The sequence below is a fragment of the Glycine max genome, chromosome 6 (assembly GCF_000004515.6).
Source record: "Glycine max cultivar Williams 82 chromosome 6, Glycine_max_v4.0, whole genome shotgun sequence".
NCBI classification, from domain to species: domain Eukaryota; kingdom Viridiplantae; phylum Streptophyta; class Magnoliopsida; order Fabales; family Fabaceae; genus Glycine; species Glycine max.
This window is the reverse complement of record NC_038242.2, coordinates 13981102-14002839: the sequence shown is the minus strand read 5'-3', so window position 1 is coordinate 14002839 and position 21738 is coordinate 13981102. Positions and strand designations below refer to the sequence as shown.

The 21738-nt window shown below is 30.9% G+C and overlaps 2 protein-coding genes and 1 long non-coding RNA gene across 4 annotated transcripts; 1 reads left to right on the top strand and 2 right to left on the bottom strand.

Annotated features, from left to right (window-relative positions):
• Positions 1-784: 784 nt before the first annotated feature.
• Positions 785-4003, top strand: LOC102664303 (uncharacterized). Its single transcript, XR_414730.4, has 2 exons — positions 785-2129; positions 3842-4003. It is a non-coding gene; the product is annotated as an uncharacterized lncRNA (long non-coding RNA).
• Positions 4004-4772: 769 nt separating this feature from the next.
• Positions 4773-7916, bottom strand: LOC100814191 (palmitoyl-acyl carrier protein thioesterase, chloroplastic). 2 transcript variants are annotated; one of them, XM_041016555.1, is made up of 7 exons: positions 7555-7692; positions 7291-7475; positions 6488-6621; positions 6256-6369; positions 5810-5990; positions 5560-5628; positions 4773-5248 (listed from the first exon to the last, which is right to left on the bottom strand). In XM_041016555.1, the coding sequence occupies exons 2-7, from the start codon at positions 7315-7317 to the stop codon at positions 5000-5002; spliced, it is 774 nt and encodes a 257-aa protein (XP_040872489.1). In that variant the 5' UTR covers positions 7318-7475; positions 7555-7692; the 3' UTR covers positions 4773-4999. The 2 variants fall into 2 exon arrangements, with proteins under 2 accessions (XP_040872489.1, XP_003526946.1); XM_003526898.4 differs by having other exon boundaries at positions 7291-7916.
• A 6414-nt stretch (positions 7917-14330) lies between these two features.
• On the bottom strand, positions 14331-18412 carry LOC100795014 (acyl-[acyl-carrier-protein] hydrolase FATB2, chloroplastic). The gene is made up of 6 exons (XM_006582455.4): positions 17976-18412; positions 16427-16560; positions 16138-16251; positions 15507-15684; positions 15264-15332; positions 14331-15009 (listed from the first exon to the last, which is right to left on the bottom strand). The coding sequence occupies exons 1-6, from the start codon at positions 18375-18377 to the stop codon at positions 14758-14760; spliced, it is 1149 nt and encodes a 382-aa protein (XP_006582518.1). The 5' UTR covers positions 18378-18412; the 3' UTR covers positions 14331-14757.
• Between the last annotated feature and the right edge of the window lie 3326 nt (positions 18413-21738).

The following is a 21738-nucleotide window of genomic DNA, read 5'->3' as shown; positions in this document are numbered from 1 at the left end:
AAACCAATATAATTATTGCTTGAGAATTTTATATTCATTTACCTAGGTACAAACAAAGTCTATGTGAATTCCACACCTAACTTCTCTTTTAACTTTATTACTTGTACACATTGATACACTTTTCAATGTATCAATAAGTTTTTGACGTGTTGCCAAAGACTTTGTTATTTGTACTTGGTAATTTGAATATTCCAATTTTAAAGCAATCAATTTTTATTCTTTAACTTTTTATTTCTATTTAATTTTTTCTAAAAAAATAAAAATCAATTTTTTAGCACTATATGTATATATAATTTCTTACCACAAAAGAAAATTATGTAAAATAGAATTATCATATAGGAGGTTTCATTTACATAGGACGAAAACACAACTAAGCAAGTAGGATACAGAGCTTTATCTTTTCAATGATATCTAATACAAAGAAAGAGTAAAATGTTAGTGAGCATAAGAGAAAACTAATAGAAACAAAGTAAAATGTTACATAAAAACCATCCCTGGGCTTTCTTTCACCTGCCAGCTTAAGCACTTAGAATCAAAGGTCCTTTGTATTAAAGCCTCTTTACAACCCCTATTTATCTTCATTAAATTGATTTGGGCAATGACCTTTTACCCTGGCAAATATTTTATACCAAATTCTATTGTAAAATAAAAAGTATGGAATGTTTTCTGAATATATTTTTAAATAGATAAAAGGTTTAAGGTTTGTGGTATTATTTGGAGGGAAATATTCATGTGCCACTAACTACATCCATCATGGAAAGTCTTAACACTTATTAGAGTCTTCTAAACCTCGAAGTAAACACAAAAGATGAATGACTAACAATCCATAATTCCAGATAACTTTGTCTTCATTGTTGATAATCACAATTTCACAATCTACAACGAATCAATGCATAGTTGCAGTTAGTCAAAATAGGCTAATAAGTAAACCAGCAAATGAAGCCAAATACAAAAATATTCCCAGAACACTTCTGCATTCATTCTTAAAATCCACAATTCAACGACCATTCACATTCATAAAATAGATGAATTTGACAAACAAGTGCATTATGAACTCACATATCTCCTCCACTTTTATCTCCGCACTTTGGATGATTATTTTCGAAGCTAATTAGATTCGTATCCAACACTCCAACTGACCTAAGCCTTCTTCTAGAATCCCTCATTATAGTTGACTATATAAACTCGCAGAAAACAAAAATTCAAAGGCAAATCAAAATTAAATAAAATAATAATAAAGACAAGAAAAGTGAACTTGTAAATGGTAATGTTGCCAACGCGATCCGACGCAGCGACCTCGACGACAGAGATCAAATCTGCAACTCTATTGAAGTAAACCCCTTCACAGATCTTTTGCGAATTCTTGAACACATGCTCCAAAACCAGAACCCAAAACCCCATAGCGGAAGCGACGAAGGATGCCATGCCGACATTAGCACCGACAAAAAAAACTCATCCTTAACCTCACTCCTGGCCTTCTCTAGAACCTCCTGAACCGTAACGGAGATGTCGGGTTTCCCCTTGATAGAGCATTTTAAAGGCATTCATTTGTGACCAATGGTGGAATCAATTGACATATATTTGTGCTTAATATTGACACATTGGCTGAGTTTTGGAATATTGGGCCTGGATGGGCTTAGTTATTAATTTTAGTTTATTTTTGGATTTTTTTCTCATTAATATACTGGTATCTTATGCATCGAATATCTTGAGCTGTAGAATTCGGATTTGGATGATAAGACAGAGATCTACAAGTTTGCCTCCTATAAGTTTAGGCCGCACGTTTTGAGGATCAATTTTAGGCGTCAAGTTACTACCTCTCCACCTCATTAGATTTAGGCTATTTTCCTCATTTTAGGCCCAAATTGGACATATGATATTTCCTTAGAAAGCTATTCAGAGACCTTCCAATTGGACCATAATAGCCCACGAATTTTATAGTTTAACTTTGTATAAACAACAGAAAACAGAACTGGTGACAGAACTTGGAATTCATTTTTTTCATCTTGATACCAAATTAGAATTTTCTCTCTTCTCTCTCACGAGTCTATGCTCTCTGATCTCTGATCTTCAATGGACTTCGCCATGGAAGGCTGGATCCGCAATCAATTCAAGGTTCCGACGTTACGGTTAGAATTTGAGTTTCGTCTTTAATTGCGGATTCATACATTTCTTCCTCTCTCTTTCCAATTTCAATTGTGTTCATGATTACAATGCATTTGAGAATTGGCATAGATTAGATCAGATCCATTGATTAATTGATCCGATATATTTTGTTTTGAGGTTAGGAGATCAATTGATTTCCTAAGTCAACTATTAACGGCGCTTGAATTCACAGAAATTAGGAAGTGTGATTGTCATTTCAATTTTCGTGAATGCATGTTAGACGATTGTCTAGATGAATGTGAGTTGGTACGAATGTCTATGAATTTGAAATCCAATTGACAATGATAATTTTGCCGCGTGAATCGAAATCTCAGATCGATAATTTTGCATAATTGAATTATTGTTGCATTGCATTGTTTTCTCTGTATTTTCAAATTTCTATTAAGTCTGTTGCTAATCCTCCTCCCTTCTCTGAGATTAAATTCGAATTGTTTGTGTCCTTTGAGATTCGACCTAGGTTACTCCCTATATTGCAAAATTCAGGGATAAACTAGTGCTTTTGACAGTGATTTGGCACCACTGTCACCCCTTGAGCATCCTCAGGATGTTCTTGTGGGGCTTGTTAGGTAAGGTTCCGAAATTCGAGAGCAAGAAGAGGAAGGGGTAGCGGACGCCCTCAACGGTGTTGGCATCGATGGGGTGGGCCTGAGGGGAGGCGGCGCAGTCGAAGGGGGAGATTGCATGGAAGGAGAGGCGGGTGTTGAGGGTGGTGGCCAGGTTTGAAGGGTTTGAGGGGCATAAGGTGAGGAATGCAGAGAAGAAGAATAAGATGGTGAGAGTGGAGGAGAAGAACAAGAACAATAGCATTGGAGAGAGGAGTCTCGTGGGCCCATCTCTTTTCCAAGCATTTGCCATGGAAAGGAATTGTGTTCATTATCGAAGCTAAAGCTGAAGGTGTGAGAGATGGAAAGGGAATTAGGACTTTTAATTTCGGAAATAATACAAAATTAATTTTTATAAAAATTAATGTTAACAATTGATTCAACAACATGGATTTTAAAAAAAATATTTAAAAATTAATGTTAACAAATTTAACTTATTTATAATTATGCTATTTTTAACATCGATTTTTATAAGACGAATGTTGAAATGACATTAAAAATTTATTTTCTACTAGTGCAAAAAAATGTTAAAAAAATATCTAAGGAAATGTATTCCTAACATCTTTATTCAATTAATGTAATAAAATATATATTATTTTTAATGAAATCTAGAAGAGGGTCCTTATTAATTATTTCGTCCTAAACCCATAAAAAAATCAAAACCGACTCTAATAACACCTGTCTGGCACGCTTTCCTCATTAGCACCTTGGATCAGATACATTGCAAATATATAGAATATTTATAAAGTATTGAATTGCCGATATTCTTTTATTTGATCTATTTTTAAATCTTCTCAGATGAGTTTAAAGTAATTAAGAAAATAAAAGAAATGCAAAACACCACCTTAATTAAATTGTGACTTATGTATTTATCCTTTATCCTCCGCGGCTTCGTCCTCCCCATCAGAAGAGAAAAAGAAAAAGAAACTTGTTTACGATGGTCATTCAAGAAAATCCACCAGAAAGTGGGTGTATGTGCACTAGTTGGAAGCTTTTCAGCATTTTTCTCCTCTCTGTATATAAAGATGATTGGATTCTAATCAGCTTTCTTGGTAATCTCTTTTACTGACCAGGAACAGAGAGAACAAGCCACAAGCGTGTATATTGCTGGTTTTTTATTTGTTTCGTATCTTTCGATAGATCTTGTCAGCAAGAGAGTACATGTTTTGTTCTTCTATTTCTGTTGGACATTGCATGCTATTGCTGGGTCTCATTCTAAATCGGTTTTACTGTTATTTCCTTGAGTTATTATTGGCCCCCACTCCTTTGTTATGGGTCCCAATCACCGTTAAAAAAAAATTAAATTCTCTTCTCCGATATGCATAATTAAATTACGAACTTGTATTATAGGAAACAAAAAATATTACATATGGAATCACAATTTCTTTTTGTTATAACTTTATCCCTTATATAACACATCGAAATCACTATTCAGTTATATAATAAGTTTTGTATAATTTTATTATATGACAAAAATTGTAACACAATATAATCTTGATTTTGTTGTATTAACGAAATAAAAAAAATGAAATCAAGATTTCGTTATATTCATAGACATGAAAAAAAAAAAAAAACCCTTCTACAACCTGAGTGCAGAAAGATGGGAAGAGGAAATGAAAGAATGAAGAAAGAGAGAAAAAAAAAGAAAAGAGTGATGAGATGGAGAAGAGTGAGGTTAAAATCCTCTAAGGATATTTTGATCTTTGCACTTGACTATAGAAACCAAGAGCAATTATGTGGGGACCAATAATAATTTCCTTTCCTTAAACTAAAAAAACTCCATATTCGACTTAAAAAAGAAAGCAAAAGGGAGGCTGCTATTCCCACTCAAATTGTCAGCTATTTTCACCCCCAAGATTTGTTTGTTATTTTTTTCTCCAAAAATACCCTTGATGGAAACGTATTTTCAAGAATTGTTTTTGAGTCTGTAGATTAGGCAATTCAATCTCTGAATACTAAAACAATATTCAAACTATGCGATATATGTTGATATATTTTAATCAGTTATTATCAAATGCTTTTATTTATAACAAATTTCTCAATAACTAGCAATCTACAATTCTCCTCACAGAAAGAATTCACAAAGAGGATAAATTGACAAATGTGTTGTAATGAATGTAGAACTTAAAGGATCCTAGAAAGCAAAACCATAAGAGCAAAAAGCAAACAGGAACATCGAAGAAGAAGGGTACAGGGTCCACAGATACTGTGGTTTTTGTCAATGTTGTGTATCACTGATGCTTTTGCTTAAAATTCCATTCAGTTCTGGCTCGGACAACATCTGCTTTATCTTGTTGCAGACGAAGCAAGTGTGTGTATTGCATGTCGGGTTTTCTATTCTTGGAATTATTATTGGATTCCATAACTCTTGCTGTTGGACATGTCATGGATTCCAACAAATTTGATTGTGTACATTCACGCCGAAACTCCAAAGTCATGCTTGTCATGTTATAATGTTCTAGCACTTCAATTGGCACACTCTGCAACCAAATTAATAGGCCAAATCAACATTTTGGTACTACATTTTACAGTACTACATTTTATCATCTCTAACGTTAAAAGGTTTTAAAAAGGTTGGCGACTGTAATTTGCATTGCAACATCAAGATTTTTTAACTTTCAGTGATCTCAATTGGGATCGTATTTGTATTCGATGTGCCGTGATATCAGCAAACGCAACAAAATCCTAACACAACCGCGACCGATATTTAAAACCTTGTAACGTCTATAAGAAATAGAGTATTGCAATCTTTGCCACATAGGTAATTTGTTTTGCCATTTCTAATTCGTACCTCTAAAATCCATCCAATGTATTTCACATTGTTGACATGCTGGTTAGCATCCATGTCATTCCACCTTGGCTGTATTACATGCACAAACAAAGGGTTAATGCAATGATTTCAATGACAACCTAAGTGTGACACACTGACACTAGACATTATTATAGTTTTTGAGAAAGCAAGGTTGGACTAAAGTGAAATGGTAATTGATGATAAAGAGAAGGGGGTGTAAAATTAAAATGAAATCAGATATCAAACTTACAGCCAGTCCAGATAGGATTCTGATCTGAGCAGTCTCATCAGTGAGTTTGTCTATCTTTTCACAATCTGTTTCTTCGGTAGGAACGGCAAGCCTGTTAAGATAAAAAGGAAGCAGCTCTTGCTTAACCTCTTCAGGGATCTTGGATAGTCTTCTTGTTTGTCTATTCATGATTACCCATGTGCTGCACGAGGCAAATTATTTTTAGCATATATATTGAGGAAACCTCAATGTGTAAGAGTCCATAAATGTAGGTTCAGTCAGTAAGAATTAAATTCATATCTCAAACGTGAGTTTGAATTTGTGAGAACTTTGTTGATGAATAATTTATAAAGCATCTGTGTAAGGATTTTTTGAACCTTGAGGCCTTTCTTGATGAATATTGAGACTCAAACTCATCTCAATTTTTTGTAAAAAAAAATGCATGAAAATGATGAAATATTTTGCACCTTGTTGCTCTTGTTATGATCTCTTTGGTGTAATGATCCCTGATTATCCAATCTCTTCGCATTCCATTCTTTCCTGCTGCATCGACCCAAGTATCAACTTCAATTTCGTCTCCCCTGTCACATATATGTTCTTGTTTTTAATTCTTGGAACCAAACAATCAAACATAAGTGGTCACAAGTATTTTTTGTATTGATATGCAAGGCAAATGTTTAAGGCGTTGTATGTATTTACCATTTGTTATATCTTTGCACTTGAACTTGAATACGAGTAACCACCCAAATGAGTTTTCTAAGGCTCATCTCGCGGGTTGCTCCAAATCCTTCTCCACCAATCCCAGAGCTGGTGACATGATTTAAAGCAGTTTCCTGAAAAATGATTTAATAATAAATTGCTTTGGTTCATTCATACACTCTATTCATCAAGCATTAAAAAATATTACTCATCTATGTTGAACTAGGTACAATAAATTAATAATGAGATCTATATATCAGAATTCATCGGTATCATAAAGTCTAAATATATTGTTACACAAATAAATAGCAAAAGGTATTAATGGGAAAGATCACAGCATATTTCTTGTTCAATTTTATGGTGTAATCATTGGCCATCAGATTAGAACAATCATTAAGCCACGATTTTGAATCTGGCTAAGAAACCATGACACATTTTATGTTAACGAACAAAAGGAATGCAATGACATTCGGATACTGCCTCTTTCATAAGTTAAAATTTATTGATAATCACCAATTTTGATAGGTTTTGTTTCTCTATTAATATTTCTCTCTCTTGATTTATATTAAATAAGAAATAAAATCTTCCAAAATTAATAATTTTCAATAAATTATAATCATAGAGAAAATATCCGAAAGAAAATGCCAGAGGAAATGTCAGCTAGCATTCAACAATATGGCAGAAATAAAGTAGAATGCAATTGGGTGTGTGTGGCTTAAAACTTGTAAATTGTTAATTGTGAATATGATAATGATATGATATAGTATTCAGTTATTCGTTGATGCTTGAATTGTGAAGCTAACCTGAAGAAAATTCATGAGTGTCTCCATTGTGGCAGTTTTATCTGGTCCAATTTCATAAGACCTGATAACAAAAATTTGCCTAAATACAAACTTACCCTCCACAAACCTTCCACGCAAGCTGGTAACAATAGCTTCATCTGCTGCACTTGGATCATTTGCCAATTTCCCTGCTTGTAGAGGAGCCTCTGCCACATGTATTCCATTCACATTCACTCTATTTGCCGTGTCTATTTTTCGAGGACTATCACTGTAACTTGCACTTACCGATAAAAATCTTCGTTTTTCACTAGACATGTTGGTAGTGTTGCGTGGAGAACAAAAGCTAAGCCTCAAAACATTATTATCCTTCTTTGCATCGGTTAAATTCCCTGGAAATTGCAAACTGATGTTGCTGATTGCCGCCATTGACCGATGCAATTGCTAGTTAATTAAGAACTCAAATCACTGATAAGTAATAAGCCTAGTGGAATTCAACAAGTGGGACTAATGAAAAAGTAATGTTAAATATAAATCTAGGTCAAGTTTCTTGTTGAAGGGTAAATGGTTTCATTTCAAAAACAGTATATAATTTGTAGGTGCAACTAATGGTGAATTATTGGAAAGACATAAAATCGCAGCCCAACCACTTCATTCGAGTGGGAGAAAATAAGGAAATTCATCGTTAACTTGCACGCAAAAATAGAAGATACGAGAGGTGTTGTTGCATACGTGCCACTCTAGCCATAAAAAATGGTGCGTACCACTAATGTTCATGTCCTTTAGAATAGGGCACCTCTAATTTATCTCTAAACAATAAAAAAAAAAGGTAGTTTGTGTAGTTAAGCGGTTTCGACTCTTTCTTCCACATCAAGCTATTTCCATGGTGAGAATAATAAAATGTTAGTTATTCAATGGCCAAGTAGAGAGTGCAACATTACTACAAGTAAAAGATATTTGAAGGGGGAAAGAACTTGAATAGGAAAGCAGAACTAGTTGACATGTGAGATACTAGTTGATTGCAAAACATTAATTGAAAGGAAAAAAGAAAAGTTCGAAATATCGATGGATACATTTTTAGTTGTATTTAATCAATTATTATCAGTAAATAATTTTAGAAAATTGTTAAATAGTATAAATTTTTTTTAACGGAAATTGTATATTAACACCTAAGGTGATTCCCGTCACGTCATTACTTTTGTTCTATTCTTTAAGTTATTATTTAGTCAATCACGTTTATTTTACTCAATAAGTAGCAGTCCAAAACGACATCTATTGACAGCTATACTTCTTGAAAATAAAAATTAGGTTTAATTACATCTTTTAGTTCTAAAGTTTTATAATATTGCAGATTTTGTTTCTAAACTTTTTTTTCACGAATTTTATCTCTCAAATTTATAAAATGTTGTGAAATTTGCTCTCATGTAGAAAAATCACCACCATTAAAGAAAAAATTGTCACAAAATTGTCACGGTTTAAAGGAAAAACCACTAAAAGAAATAACTTAATCGTGATAACTTAATCGTGATGATTTTTCTATATAGGAGCAAGATTCACGATTTTTGAAAATTGGGGAACAAAAATTGCAAAAATTAAAAATAAAAATTAGGGGACAAAATTCATGACATAATGAAACTTTGGAAAAAAAAATACAAACCTTAAAATTATATTGATAGTTGCAAAGCCATTAAAAAATAAGTTGTATTGTTTTAAATTGATTGAAAGCAACCAACAAGTTGTTGTTCCAGTGGTCTTGGATTCAACAAGTCATTGTCCCTTGTTGGTTTGCATCAGATAAAATAATAGTAAATACGGTGTGTGTAAATGAGTGTTGATAAAAATGATTTTAATTAAAATTAATTTTAAGATGTGTTAATTTATGTTTTAATATTTTTATTATAAAATTAAGTTAGAAATAAAATTTAATATAAACTTTGTTGTTCAATACAAAAGTTACTTAAATTTGGTTCAACAATCAATTTTGAACTCATAGTTGATTATGAACTCTTCAACCATCATCAATATAACACCAAACATGTGATAATTTATCTTAAATCAATTTTATGTCTCCAATACTGTCATTTAGAATCAAATAGTGAAAAATATTACACCCATTAGGGTTAGCCTAACTGTAGCTAGGAGATAGGATAAATATATGAAGACTTAGTTAGGCTTAATCATTATATTGTCATTATAAAAAAAATTAAAAATATTACAATTTCGAGTCTAATACAAATGAAAACTAAAAAAGAAAAACCATCGAAACAAATTTCACTATCAAGCATATCTAAACTCTTCGCAAAGTCCCATATATGTAACTTTGATGTGGTTTCTCCCAAAAAAAAGTAAATATTAATTACTTTCACATTTTTAAGACCCTTAAATTTTGGCTCATCTTTTTCTTCTTCTCATGAATAAGTAAGCTATGCAATACATGGGAATCTCCAGCTTGAGCATTAATCCATCAATTATTATCCTTTATTTTATTTTATTTCGTTTAGAAAATTTCTATTACTATTTCTAATAAGATTGAATCAAAACAATTCTTCAAATTGAATGAATTAATACAACTTTTGCCATCAAAGTCAAATTGTACAAATAAGTAATTGGCAAATTTTTAACCTTGAGATATTCGTAAAAAGAAAGGGAAAAAAAACTTGAGATAAAGGATCCAGAAAAGCAAGATCATCAGAAGAGTAAACAAAAGTAGCTAAAACTTTAGTAGTATGGTATTGGGTCCACACGTGCCTCCATGGTATCATTGGTATATATATCTGTCATGACTTTTAACTGTGGCATGTGTAGCAGCTGAATTTTCTCGCAATTATTAGTCACTTTTGTATAATCACAATGCAATAGCAATGAGAATCACGCACAATTTAAAACCATCATATATAACCTTGTATCACTTGTGGTTTTTGCTTAAGAAGCCATTCTGTTCTGGCTCGGACCAACTCAGCTTTATTGTCTTGTAGACGAAGCAGATGTATATATTGCAGGTTGGGTTTTGTATTAACAGAGTTATTATTAGAGGCACCAACCACGTTGGAGGATGATGAACTACTCATTGATTCCAACAAATCTGATTGAGTACATTCACGCCGAAACTCTAAAGTCATGCTTGTCAGTTTATAATCTTCTAATACTTCTCTTGGCACACTCTGCACCAACCAAGTCAACATACCAATGCTAATCGTTAGTTCTTCTTAGTTCTTACCAAGCTTGTTAATCATCACCTCTTATAAATTCTATAACATTGCACAACTATTATTGAGTGTCTTTATTAGGAGATCAAACATAGCCAATTTGCTAACAATGTTACTAGTAAAAAAAATAGTCTAGTTATGACTGCCACGTTTCTGATATACCTTATTTTGACATAGCTTGAAACTTTTTTTGTCTATATGTTATGTTCCTCTGAGATCCATCTGATGTATTTTACATTGTTAACATCCATGTCGTTCCACCCTGGCTGGTTTGCATGCAGATAAAAAAGCAGTCAATAAAATGATATAACAATCTTCAAACTTGAGGAAGATGGGAATCGAGTGAAGTGTTAATTAAGGGAAATGGGATTATTGCTGAACTTAAAAAATTGTCATCAAACTTATAGTCACTCCAAATCGAAAACTTTCAGCAGTGGCGTCAGTGAACTTGTGTATCTTCTGATGATCTATTTCTTCCTTAGTTATAGTATTAATGGTAGCAATCATTACTATATAGTAATAAGAATGACAGTGGCACTGTGGCAGAACAGAAACAAATGTGGTATTGGTGGTGCAGTGGTGGTGGAACAAAGAAATTATATAATGTGAAGTGGGGCTAAAAAGAAATTTTATTATATGATCTTCAAGTATTAAGCTAACCTGGAGAAAATTCATGAGTGTCTCCATGGTGATAGTTTTATCTGGGCCGATTTCATAAGACCTGACAAAGAAAATTTGCCTATATACAAACCTTCCACGCAACAAGGTATGTTCTGTGTTTCATTTGCCAATTTACCTGCTGTAGGATGAATCAATGGAACATGTTTTATTTCATTGATTGTGTCCATTATTCTCCTAGGACTACAATGAGAATTTGCAGCCACCAAGAACGAAAATCTTCGTTTATTGTTCAATGAAATATTAATGTTGCATGAGGAATTAAAGCTCGGCTTCAAAAAATTCTTTCCCTTGTTGGCATTGCACCAATTTCCTCGAAATTGTAGCCCCATGTTGATGGGTGCCACCATTTATGTCATAGCTTAATTGAACGAGAAATTAATTTCATGATGGCACAGCTGAAAACAATATGGAAATTAAGTAGAAATTGATGTTTCTTCTAGCCGTTCCTCTAATTTATGCATTCCGTCTCCGGACCATAGTGATGATGTGTGTGCAACTAATTAATTAACTAAGGTAATTCAAAAAAATGAAAAATAAATTAATTAATAACGTACACGAAAGCATTTTGGTTCTGACGTCGTTTGTCACGTTTGATTTTGTTTTATCTTTAAATAAATATGCATGTATCAGTTCGGAGAAACAACAATGTCGTGTGCCACATGTTTTGGTTGCTTTTTCTCTCAACTTAAAACAAAAGCAAGCGCGATCCAACACAACTACGTCTACATTAACCCAAATGGGAAATATTCTTGGACACCTTGTAGGTATATACACCTGCAGAGAGATAAGAAGAAATTGAGGACGAAAATATGTGATTAACAATAATTAAGAAGAAATTGAGAACGAAAATATAAGTGATTAACAATAGTAACAACTGACATTTGTCAAAAAAAAAAAAGAAATTGAGATATAAGTGATTAATGAAAATCATGATATGATATAACATGAAAAGAGAGTTAAAGACAGAAATGAGGAGTTTTCATAAAGTTTATAAATTTTGAGTGTTCAAATACTACCATTTTGCCCAAAATTAAGAATGATGCACTCAAATTGTTCTGACTTTTTTCATTTCACTTCTTTACTTCATCTTCTTTCTTTAATTTTAAGTCTTTAAACTAATGCATTTATTTTTTTAGCAACTTTTATAACCCTTTTGAATTTAAGTTTCTTACCCATTTGCATTTCACATCTTTCAAGTGTGCATCCTTTATCTTTCCAAATATTCTTTTACTTTCGAAGTTATGTATAATTCTTTTTCAAAATTCACAGCATTTTCGTTTAAAATTGCTTTCAGTTTAGCTGCTCTATTTTAGATGTCTGCACTTAATTTTGGTTTAAATTCTTTTATATTTCTGAAATTTACATACCTTTTTTATATTTTTGGCTATTTAGGCAAGATATTTTAACTAGATTTTAATTTTTTTACTAACTAAAAAATGTGTTTAATTGTTTGATAAATAAATTTTTTTTAGTGACTTTTAATATTTTTTTAAACACTAATTCAAATAGAATTTTCTTAAAAGCATTAGCTTGTAACTTCAAGATGTATATATTTTATTTCCACTACTGGAAAAAAAATAGTGAGAAGATTTGTAACAGAATATAATGCCTTGCACTAACAACCTTTTTGAGGAATTTATGAAATTTGTTATTTAAGTCAATTTATGAGGGATACTTCCATATTTAAACTATCCGTTATAGATAGCATCACTGAACGCATCCGTTACTTCCATATTTATGAGGGATACTTCCATATTTAAATCACCACTCTCACATTTATGTTTCATTCTCAGCCCCACCAATCAAATTTTTACACAACATTCAAAATGACACTTGTATTGTCCTTTTCAAATGAAATAGTTTTGTCCTTAGGAACGCCGGGCTCATATTCCTATTTAAATATTAGTAACATGTGTTCATTCTAGGATTTGAGATTTCTTACTTATTAAATATTAATAATCTTTTTAAAAATGTACAAAAAATTAATTTAAATATTCAAATAGATAATACAGATTGAAAGGCTGTTAATGTAAAAAGATGTAACATTCAGTGAAAAAAATGTTAATATAATTACAATTCAAAGTACAGTGTCAAATACACATAACATATGAGGTCATCTTGAATTAGGGTCTGTGATCCCAAACAATAAGTCTTGACAACTTCAATGGTTTACAGCAATAAATGTATACAATAAGGAAATAAAAATGAATCACAAAATAGACAAAGAAAAATAACTTACATGTACTTGAAGCATTTGAAGATCTGTATGTTTAACCGTGAAACAGCAACACGATCAATGTCCCTTGGTTCTGCAAAGGTGAACAACCACCTTGACTTCTCTTGTCCTTACCATCCCATCAAAATAAAAGTGTTAATATTTAATGGTGACATTTAATTTTAAAAATTATAAAAATTATATAGTTTTAAAATATGAGAAAAGATGACAGACAAGTGAAATCCTTTTCAAATTGGCCTTAAAGAATCCGTATGTTTAACCGTGAAACAGCAACACGATCAAAAAACAATCCGCTGTGAATAAACAAACGATCGAAGTTGCACGTAAAAAGAATCTGACAATATCTCAAAGAAATAAAGGAAAAGAAACAATCAGCTGTGAAGAAACATAAATCTGCTGTGATAATGAGCCATAGCTTTTTTTGATTCATAGATGAAGATCTAACTAAGACCATGGTAAAAGAACTGCAATGTTTTAGCAGGACTCCGCTTACTTCATTTCAATCTTATTAAATATTTAAGCAACATGATCTAGGAGTCAAGCCCGACATAGCAATATATCTCGGTCCATTGCAGCGGTGCAACGGGGTTAGGGATTTCCTAATGACAATTTGGAAATTGGATGAAAAACTCAACTGTAATTTTAAATGATGCGTCAAAATTTGATTGCTCAAGCTGAAAATGAAACACAAATGCGAGACTCATAATTTAAATCTCTCTTTCTACAAGTTAATCACTTACTGTAAAATTAATTCTCTTTATTTTTATCATTTATTTTTTTTAGATTTGATGATTAAATTTAATTATTTATTATGACTATTAGATCTTAACAAAATAAGTAAATTCAAATTGATTATGTGAAGCTCCATTGAGTGACGGTGTGTTTCACTTAATTGATTATGTATATATATAATAGTTGGAGTGTCACATAAATGACGGTTTAGTGTTTATTTTTGCATGAAAATCTTTTCACATGGATCTCACAAGTTTTTTTTTAAAGATTTCCATGACTGTGCATGTTTAACAAATTTGCTTCCGTACAAAATGCAAGAGCGAAATGCTTACTTTGAGCAGTTTGAGGACAAGGGGTGCCCAAAAACAAGGCTCTTTACATAACATCCTGTTTGCATAATATATAACCACGTAATGCTATATGCGTCCTATATCACATAAGCATTCTATTTTTACTGGTCCATTAACAACTATATCCCTGAAATATTAAAATAGTTGATCGTAAAACAGCCACTATACCCTCATAAAATAATTTTTTTTTAAAAAAAAAACAGATATATGCTCTGTCACAAAACAACCTCAACAGATTTCACCTGCCCCATCCAAAGCATCCACAGATTTCAATTCATAACCTTGTTCACTCGTGGTTTTGCTTAAGATGCCAATCTGTTCTGGCTCGGACCAACTCGGCTTTATTGTCTTGTAGACGAAGCAGGTGTATATATTGCAGGCCGGGTTTTCTGTTGATAGAGTTATTATCAGAGGCACCAATCACGCTGGAGGATGGACCTATCAATGACTCCAACAAATCTGATTGAGTACATTCACGCCGAAACTCCAAAGTAATGCTTGTCATTTTGTAATCTTCTAATACTTCTCTTGGCACGCTCTGCACCAACCAAATCAACAAGCCCCCAATGGTTAGTTCTTCTTACATTGCTTGTTAATCATCACAAAATTTATAAAATGCATAACATTGCACAACTATTTTGAGTGACTTGTATAAGTGATCAAACAAATCTAATTCGCTGACAATGTTTACGAGTATAAAAGAGTCTAGGTATTACTGTCACGTTTCTGTTATACATTATTTTGTCATATATACCTTGGAACTTTTTTTTGTCAAATATGTTTAGTACGTACCTCTAAGATCCATGTGATGTATTTTACATTGTTAACATGCTGGTTAACATCCATGTCGTTCCTCCCTGGCTGGTTTGCATGCAGATATTAAAAAAGTCAATATAAATATAAAATGATGTAACCATGATCCATATGTGGGACTAAAATTTTTTAGACCTTGAGGAAGAAGGGAATCCAGTGAAGTGTTGATTAATCGAAATGAGATTATTATTATTGAGCCTAAAAATTTGTTATCAAACTTACAGTCACACCAAATCGAAAACTCTCAGCAGTGTCATCAGTGAGCTTTTGTATCTTCTGATGATCTATTTCTTCCCTGGCGATGGCAAACCTATTAAAGTAGAAAGTAACAAGTTCTTGTCTAACTTCTTCAGGTATCTTGCATAATCTTCTTGTTTCTTGATTCACGATTGCCCATATGCTGCATCAAGGAAAGTACAGAAAATGGAGCAAATATTATGGGTTAGTTAGTAATTATGAAAACTGAAAGAAATGTTTTTTTAGATAAAAGAGACCGGAGAGGGGCTAAGGAGATGTGGAGATTTACATCCCAACTATGTTGGCACCCTAATCTCAACAGCCCCCTCCATATATGTTAAGAAACAGAGAATTACAAAATAATTGGGAGGGTCAAACCATACCCAATGAAGATAATGAAAGAAATGTTACTAACACTAACACTCTTATAACACTACTTTTGTAATTGGTTGAAATATATTGGAAAATACTGCAAAATTTTGTGAGTCTGCTACTTATTATAAGAGTGTGTTAACTAATATTAGAAAATATGTTATAAGGAAAATGTTTGAGAGAGTATATTGTTAGAGAGTGTGTTGTTAGTATTTCTTAAACTGAAAAGGATAAATCGTTGCACCTGGTTGCTTTAGCTATAATCTCTTTGGTGTAATGGTCCCTGACTATCCAATCTCTTCGCGTTCCATTCTTTCCGGCAACATCAAACCAAGTTTCAACCTCAATTTCATCCCTCCTGTCATATTTATGATTGTCTTTTAGTAAACCATCAATATGCACTCCTTAAAAATTTAAGTCTTTTTAAAATTACTTTCTGCAATTGCTTTAAAAGTAGTATAAGAGGTTGGGGGCAGGGGTAGTCATAAGCATCATATGTGTGTGTGTGTGTGTGTGGATAGATTGATGTTTACCATTTGCTATATCTCTGTACTTGAACTTGAAAACGAGTAACAACCCAAATGAGATTGCGAAGGTCCATTTCCTGAGTAGCTCCAAAACCGTTCTGACTTCCCCCACAGCTGGAGACATGGTTTAAAGCAGTTTCCTGAAACATTTTATATGCAGGTCATCGAGATGATTTTTCATTCCTCTGGTTCATTAATTCTATTTCTCAAGTAGTGTTTCAAAAACATTATGATCATGAACTGTGCTCTTTTACACTCATCAATCAATAACTTGTATTTATTATTCTCACATCATGTCTTGTATAAAAGGAATTGTCTGGCCTTTTTACAATATAGATTCAATTATTTGACAAGTAACTTTTTACACACACTTTTAAATGCTCATTAGGTGTTCATAACAATATGAGTAGGAAAACCGATGAGCAAGATAAGCTCTTATCCTTTCCTAGAGCATACAAGAAAATCTAATAGATAGTGATATAAATTGTATGTTAATAATAAACCTGAAAAGTAGAAGATTGATTGAAGAAAATTTTGTTACTTCAAGAACTTATATTTGAATACATAATTTTAAATTTCTCTATATATTATTGTTGTAGTATATTTTGAATATAAATTAATTAAGTAGATCATATTAATCTGTTATAAATATTATAATAAATACTCTTTTATAACTTTTATAACTCATAGTGATAACAATGATGATGACAATAATGATTAAATGACATAATGATAGTGATAATCATGACAATAATAATGATATTAATAATGTAGTAATGATGACAATGGTAATATAATGACAATGATAATAGGATCAGTGGTGATAATAGTAATAATAGTGATTATAATAATGATGGTGGTAATCATGACAATGTTTAAGATGCACAAAATAATAGTGATAGCATTTATGATGGTGAGGATAGCAAGGTGGTGGCGATTTTGGAACAAAATCAAGAGTGTGATGGTGGGGGTAAGAAAAAAGTATCTATTTTATCCTATTTTGTTCCTAACCCAAATCCTTCCATGCAAGATAACTTTAAGCTAATAAGCATGACTAAATAAGCTAACGATATAACTTGTTCAATCTTATTGGTTTATTAAACAATAAATTAAAACAACATTGATGGCTTACAAGGTCGATCCAAAAATAAAACAACTAAAGCTCAACAATTATTTGACATATTATATATAATTTATCTATATTTCTCATTTCATTTGGATTAATATATTGAGTGTCTACCAAATACTTTTCTTCTTTTTTAAGGTTTAAATATATCTTTGATCTTTAATAAATACTCATTTTTTATGTTTGGTCACTAATAAACTTTTTTTCATTGAGTCTTTAATAAAATAATAATTTTATTTTTAATCATTAATATTTCGTTTTAATTCCTGATAAATTAATGAATTTTTATTTATTCTCTGATACATTAACGAATTTTATTTTAATCCCAATTAATTACGAATAAAGAAAATTATTAAGAAACAAATATAAAATTCACTCATTTAACTCAATTGTAAGTTTGATGAAGCAATAGATGTTAATTAAGCTAACCTGGAGAAAATTCATGAGTGTCTCCATGGTGATAGTTTTATCTGGTCCAATTTCGTAGCACCTAACAAAGAAAGTCTGCCTATATACAAACCTGTCCTCCACAAACCTTCCACGAAACAACGTAACAATATGTTCTCTGCTAATTTCATTTGCCAACTTGCCTGCTGCGAGATGAACCAATGGAACATGTTTCATTCCTTTGATTGTGTTCATTCCCCCAGGACTACATTGAGAACTTGCAGTGATCACCAGCAATGAAAATCTTCGTTTATTGTTCAATGTATTATTAGTGTTGCATGAGGAATTAAAGCTTGGCTTCAAAAACTCCCCTCCCTTGTTGGCATTGCACCAATTTCCCCGAAATTGTAGCCGCATGTTGATGGGTGCCACCATTGATGTCATTGCTGAATTCAACAAGAAATTTGAAGTTGGCACAGTTGAACACAACACAATTTGTTTCTAGGCATGCTTCTAATTTATACATTCTGTCCTCGTATGGACCGTGTCTAGTGATGAAATGTGTGACTAATAATTAATTAATTAAGGTTATTATTGTTCGAAAGATGAAAAATAAATGTTGATTAATAACGTACACGGAAGCATTTGGGTTCTGTCGTTTGTCACGTTTGATTTTTTGTTTTATCTTATAAATAAATATTTATTATAAGTTCGGAGAAACAGCAATGTCATGTGCAACATGTTTTGGTTGTTTTTTCTCAACTCGAAAATAAAGTCCTATAGTTAAGCACGTTCTTTATTTCGATCGAGTCTGATCGAGTGAGTGGGTATTGAACGGCTTTAATCGCTACAGTATGCGTATGATGTTATTTTCAGGCTTAATTGTCAAGTATTGTTTTAATTGCCATAACAAGTCAATTGTTGTTACACCGGCCTGCTATTAATGTCCTCGGCTCATGGTTAAGCATTATATGAGTTCCCACAATTAAACAATTTAATGTATTCAATTATCATGCACTTGGTTTTAGTACTTGCTATTATACAGTAATTTGGCTGCTGCAATTGTTATGTATACTGGTGGTTGGGTCTTTCTCTTGGACACACCCCTTGCTTAGGAGTAATAATATTCTTTTGTCCCTAAAAAATTAAGAAAATGCAATGCACTTGATAATGTTTCCCAAATCATTTCAGCTGCCTTTTATTTTTTTTAGCCAAAAAACTTATTTTATTATTTGGTTAATAAATTTTTATAATAATTTTGTAATAATTTTTAACATTTTTTAAAATATTGATTATGTTTAATAAGGTTTTTAAGGAACTTATAAGTTTCTTTAACTGACTTATAAGTTTTTTTTGGTCAAAATAAACTTATTTGATACATGAGTTAAATTTTAGTAATTTATTTTTCATAAACTACTTCAAGTATCTTATTTTGATGAGTTGCTTAAAGTAGCTTAAGGATAAGGAAAATAAGTTAACTTATAAGCTATTAATTTTTTCTTCTTAATTTTATCTTATTATTTTGTTTTACCCTTTTATTCAATTTAAAAATTCTTATCTTTTTGTGTTTGTTTTCAGAAAAAACTCTCATATTTAATTTTATGTTTTCACACACATATGACACACTACAATTAACTTATCAATTGTAATTACCATATTATTCCTTAAGGTTAGAAATTCTTTGAATCATATTAATTTTATAATTATTTGTTGAATTATTCTATTATTTTACTACAATTATATGACCTAAATCATTTTTTTACATGATTTTTATTTTATCAATTCAATTCATAAAAACAAAAAAGTTCCTTTTTGTTAACTAATCCTTGCACAAATTAAATATTTTCTTTACATCATTTGATATTTATCCATTAACTTATTAACTAGTATTATCAAGCACTTTTAATTAAATCAACTAGCTTATAAGCTTTTAACTAACTTCCAGCTTTTTAGCTTATAACTTATAGCATATTAGTTTTCAGCTGGCTTATAAGTTAGAATATGTTTGATAAAACTAACTGAAAACTTATACACTTTGCTGATTTAATTGAAAGTGTTTACCAAGACTAATTGATAAGTTAACTCATAAATGTCAAATAACATAAATGACATATTCAGTTGTGCATAGGATTTAATTAACGAAAGGGTAAATTCTCAATTTTACTAGTTGAAAGGGGATAAATTAAAAATTATGCAAGAAAATGAATTAAATTAGATAACATAAAAGATAAGAGAGTTTTAAAATTATTTTTCTAGACATTGCCTTTAAATCGCTTCTCTACTCAATTAAATTAGATAACATATAAAAGATAAGAGGGTTGCTTAAATCATGCATGTACAAACGTAAAATTAGATAAAAGATTTTGTCAATAACAAATAAGATAAGAGAGTTTTTAAATTGAATAAAATAATAAAATAAAATCTCGAATAAAATATTAAGGATAAAATTGAGAAGAAAAAAAAAGCTAATACATAACTTATAAGTTAACTTATTTTCTATAAGTTACTTAAAACAGTTTATGAAAAATAAACTAATAAAATAAACTCATATACTAAACAAACTTATTTTGGTCAAAAGAATATATAAGTTAGTCAAATAAGCTTATAAGTTTCTCTAGAGTCTTACCAAACATAACCTTAATCAAATGAGCTTAAAACATTAATTTAGTTTTTAGCTTTTATATTTGCTTTCTTTTTATCTTTAATGTATTTATCAAAATTTTTATTATTTTTTTTAAATAAATCTTGATTTTATTATTTTATATTTTTTATCTAGTTCAACAGTTAATTTTATTGAACACTTATAATTTAATAAATTAATTTTTTAACTTTTAACTCATTTTTCAACTTTTAACTTTCAATTAGTTAATTTTGCCATACCTTGATTTACTTGCGCTACTCATATTTTTAACATGGTATTTATTTTGTGTTATAAAATTCATTCAATATGCATGTGCTTTGACCAATTAAATTAAACTGTTACTTTAATTGCTAATTGATATTAATTGTCATATTTTAATTGAATCACATTGTACGCTGGGTTTTGGTTGTGAATTTCCATTGAGATTATTTCAATTAAATGGTAGCTATTAATATAAATGGAGCCAATTAATTAAGCTAATGTTTCGCTCCCTGGTTACGTGAATTGGGGATAGCTATTTTGCCATTGTAAAACAAATTAAGGAAAGGCAAAATATTGGCAATACTGAGAATCAAACCCAGGAGTGTCTTACAAAAAAAATAATTCAAGAGCGCGAGGCAATAGAGAGGATGAGTAACATAACCACTAAATCAACTTGTATGGTTATGATCTCGTCGCTTTAATATATATTTAAATAAATGTTGATATTTGGAAGAGCAAATATTGTGGTCACTAACATTGGTAAAATATTTATTGATAATTAATTTTTATAAAAAAAAAATCATTTTTAATAAAATATTATTATTTTTAATTACGTTTCTTTCCTTTATATGACTCAAATTCAAAACCTTAGTTAAGATATCAAATTCAATTTCATTCTGACCAACAATTTATTTGTATTTGTTATTAAATATTGACACATAAACATGTAATAGTTTTAAACACAATCATTAGCTCACTTTCTCCTTATACTTCTTTTTTTCCCCTAATTTTTTCTTTTTTTTATAAAATCCAATCACCTAATTTTATATATATAAAAATATATATATATATATATATAGATATATATAAACACAGAAAAAGATATAGGTGGAGGAAATAAAAAAAAGAAAAAAAACAAAAAAAGAAAGAGCAGACGAAAGAGGGAACGGGAGAACACAGAAA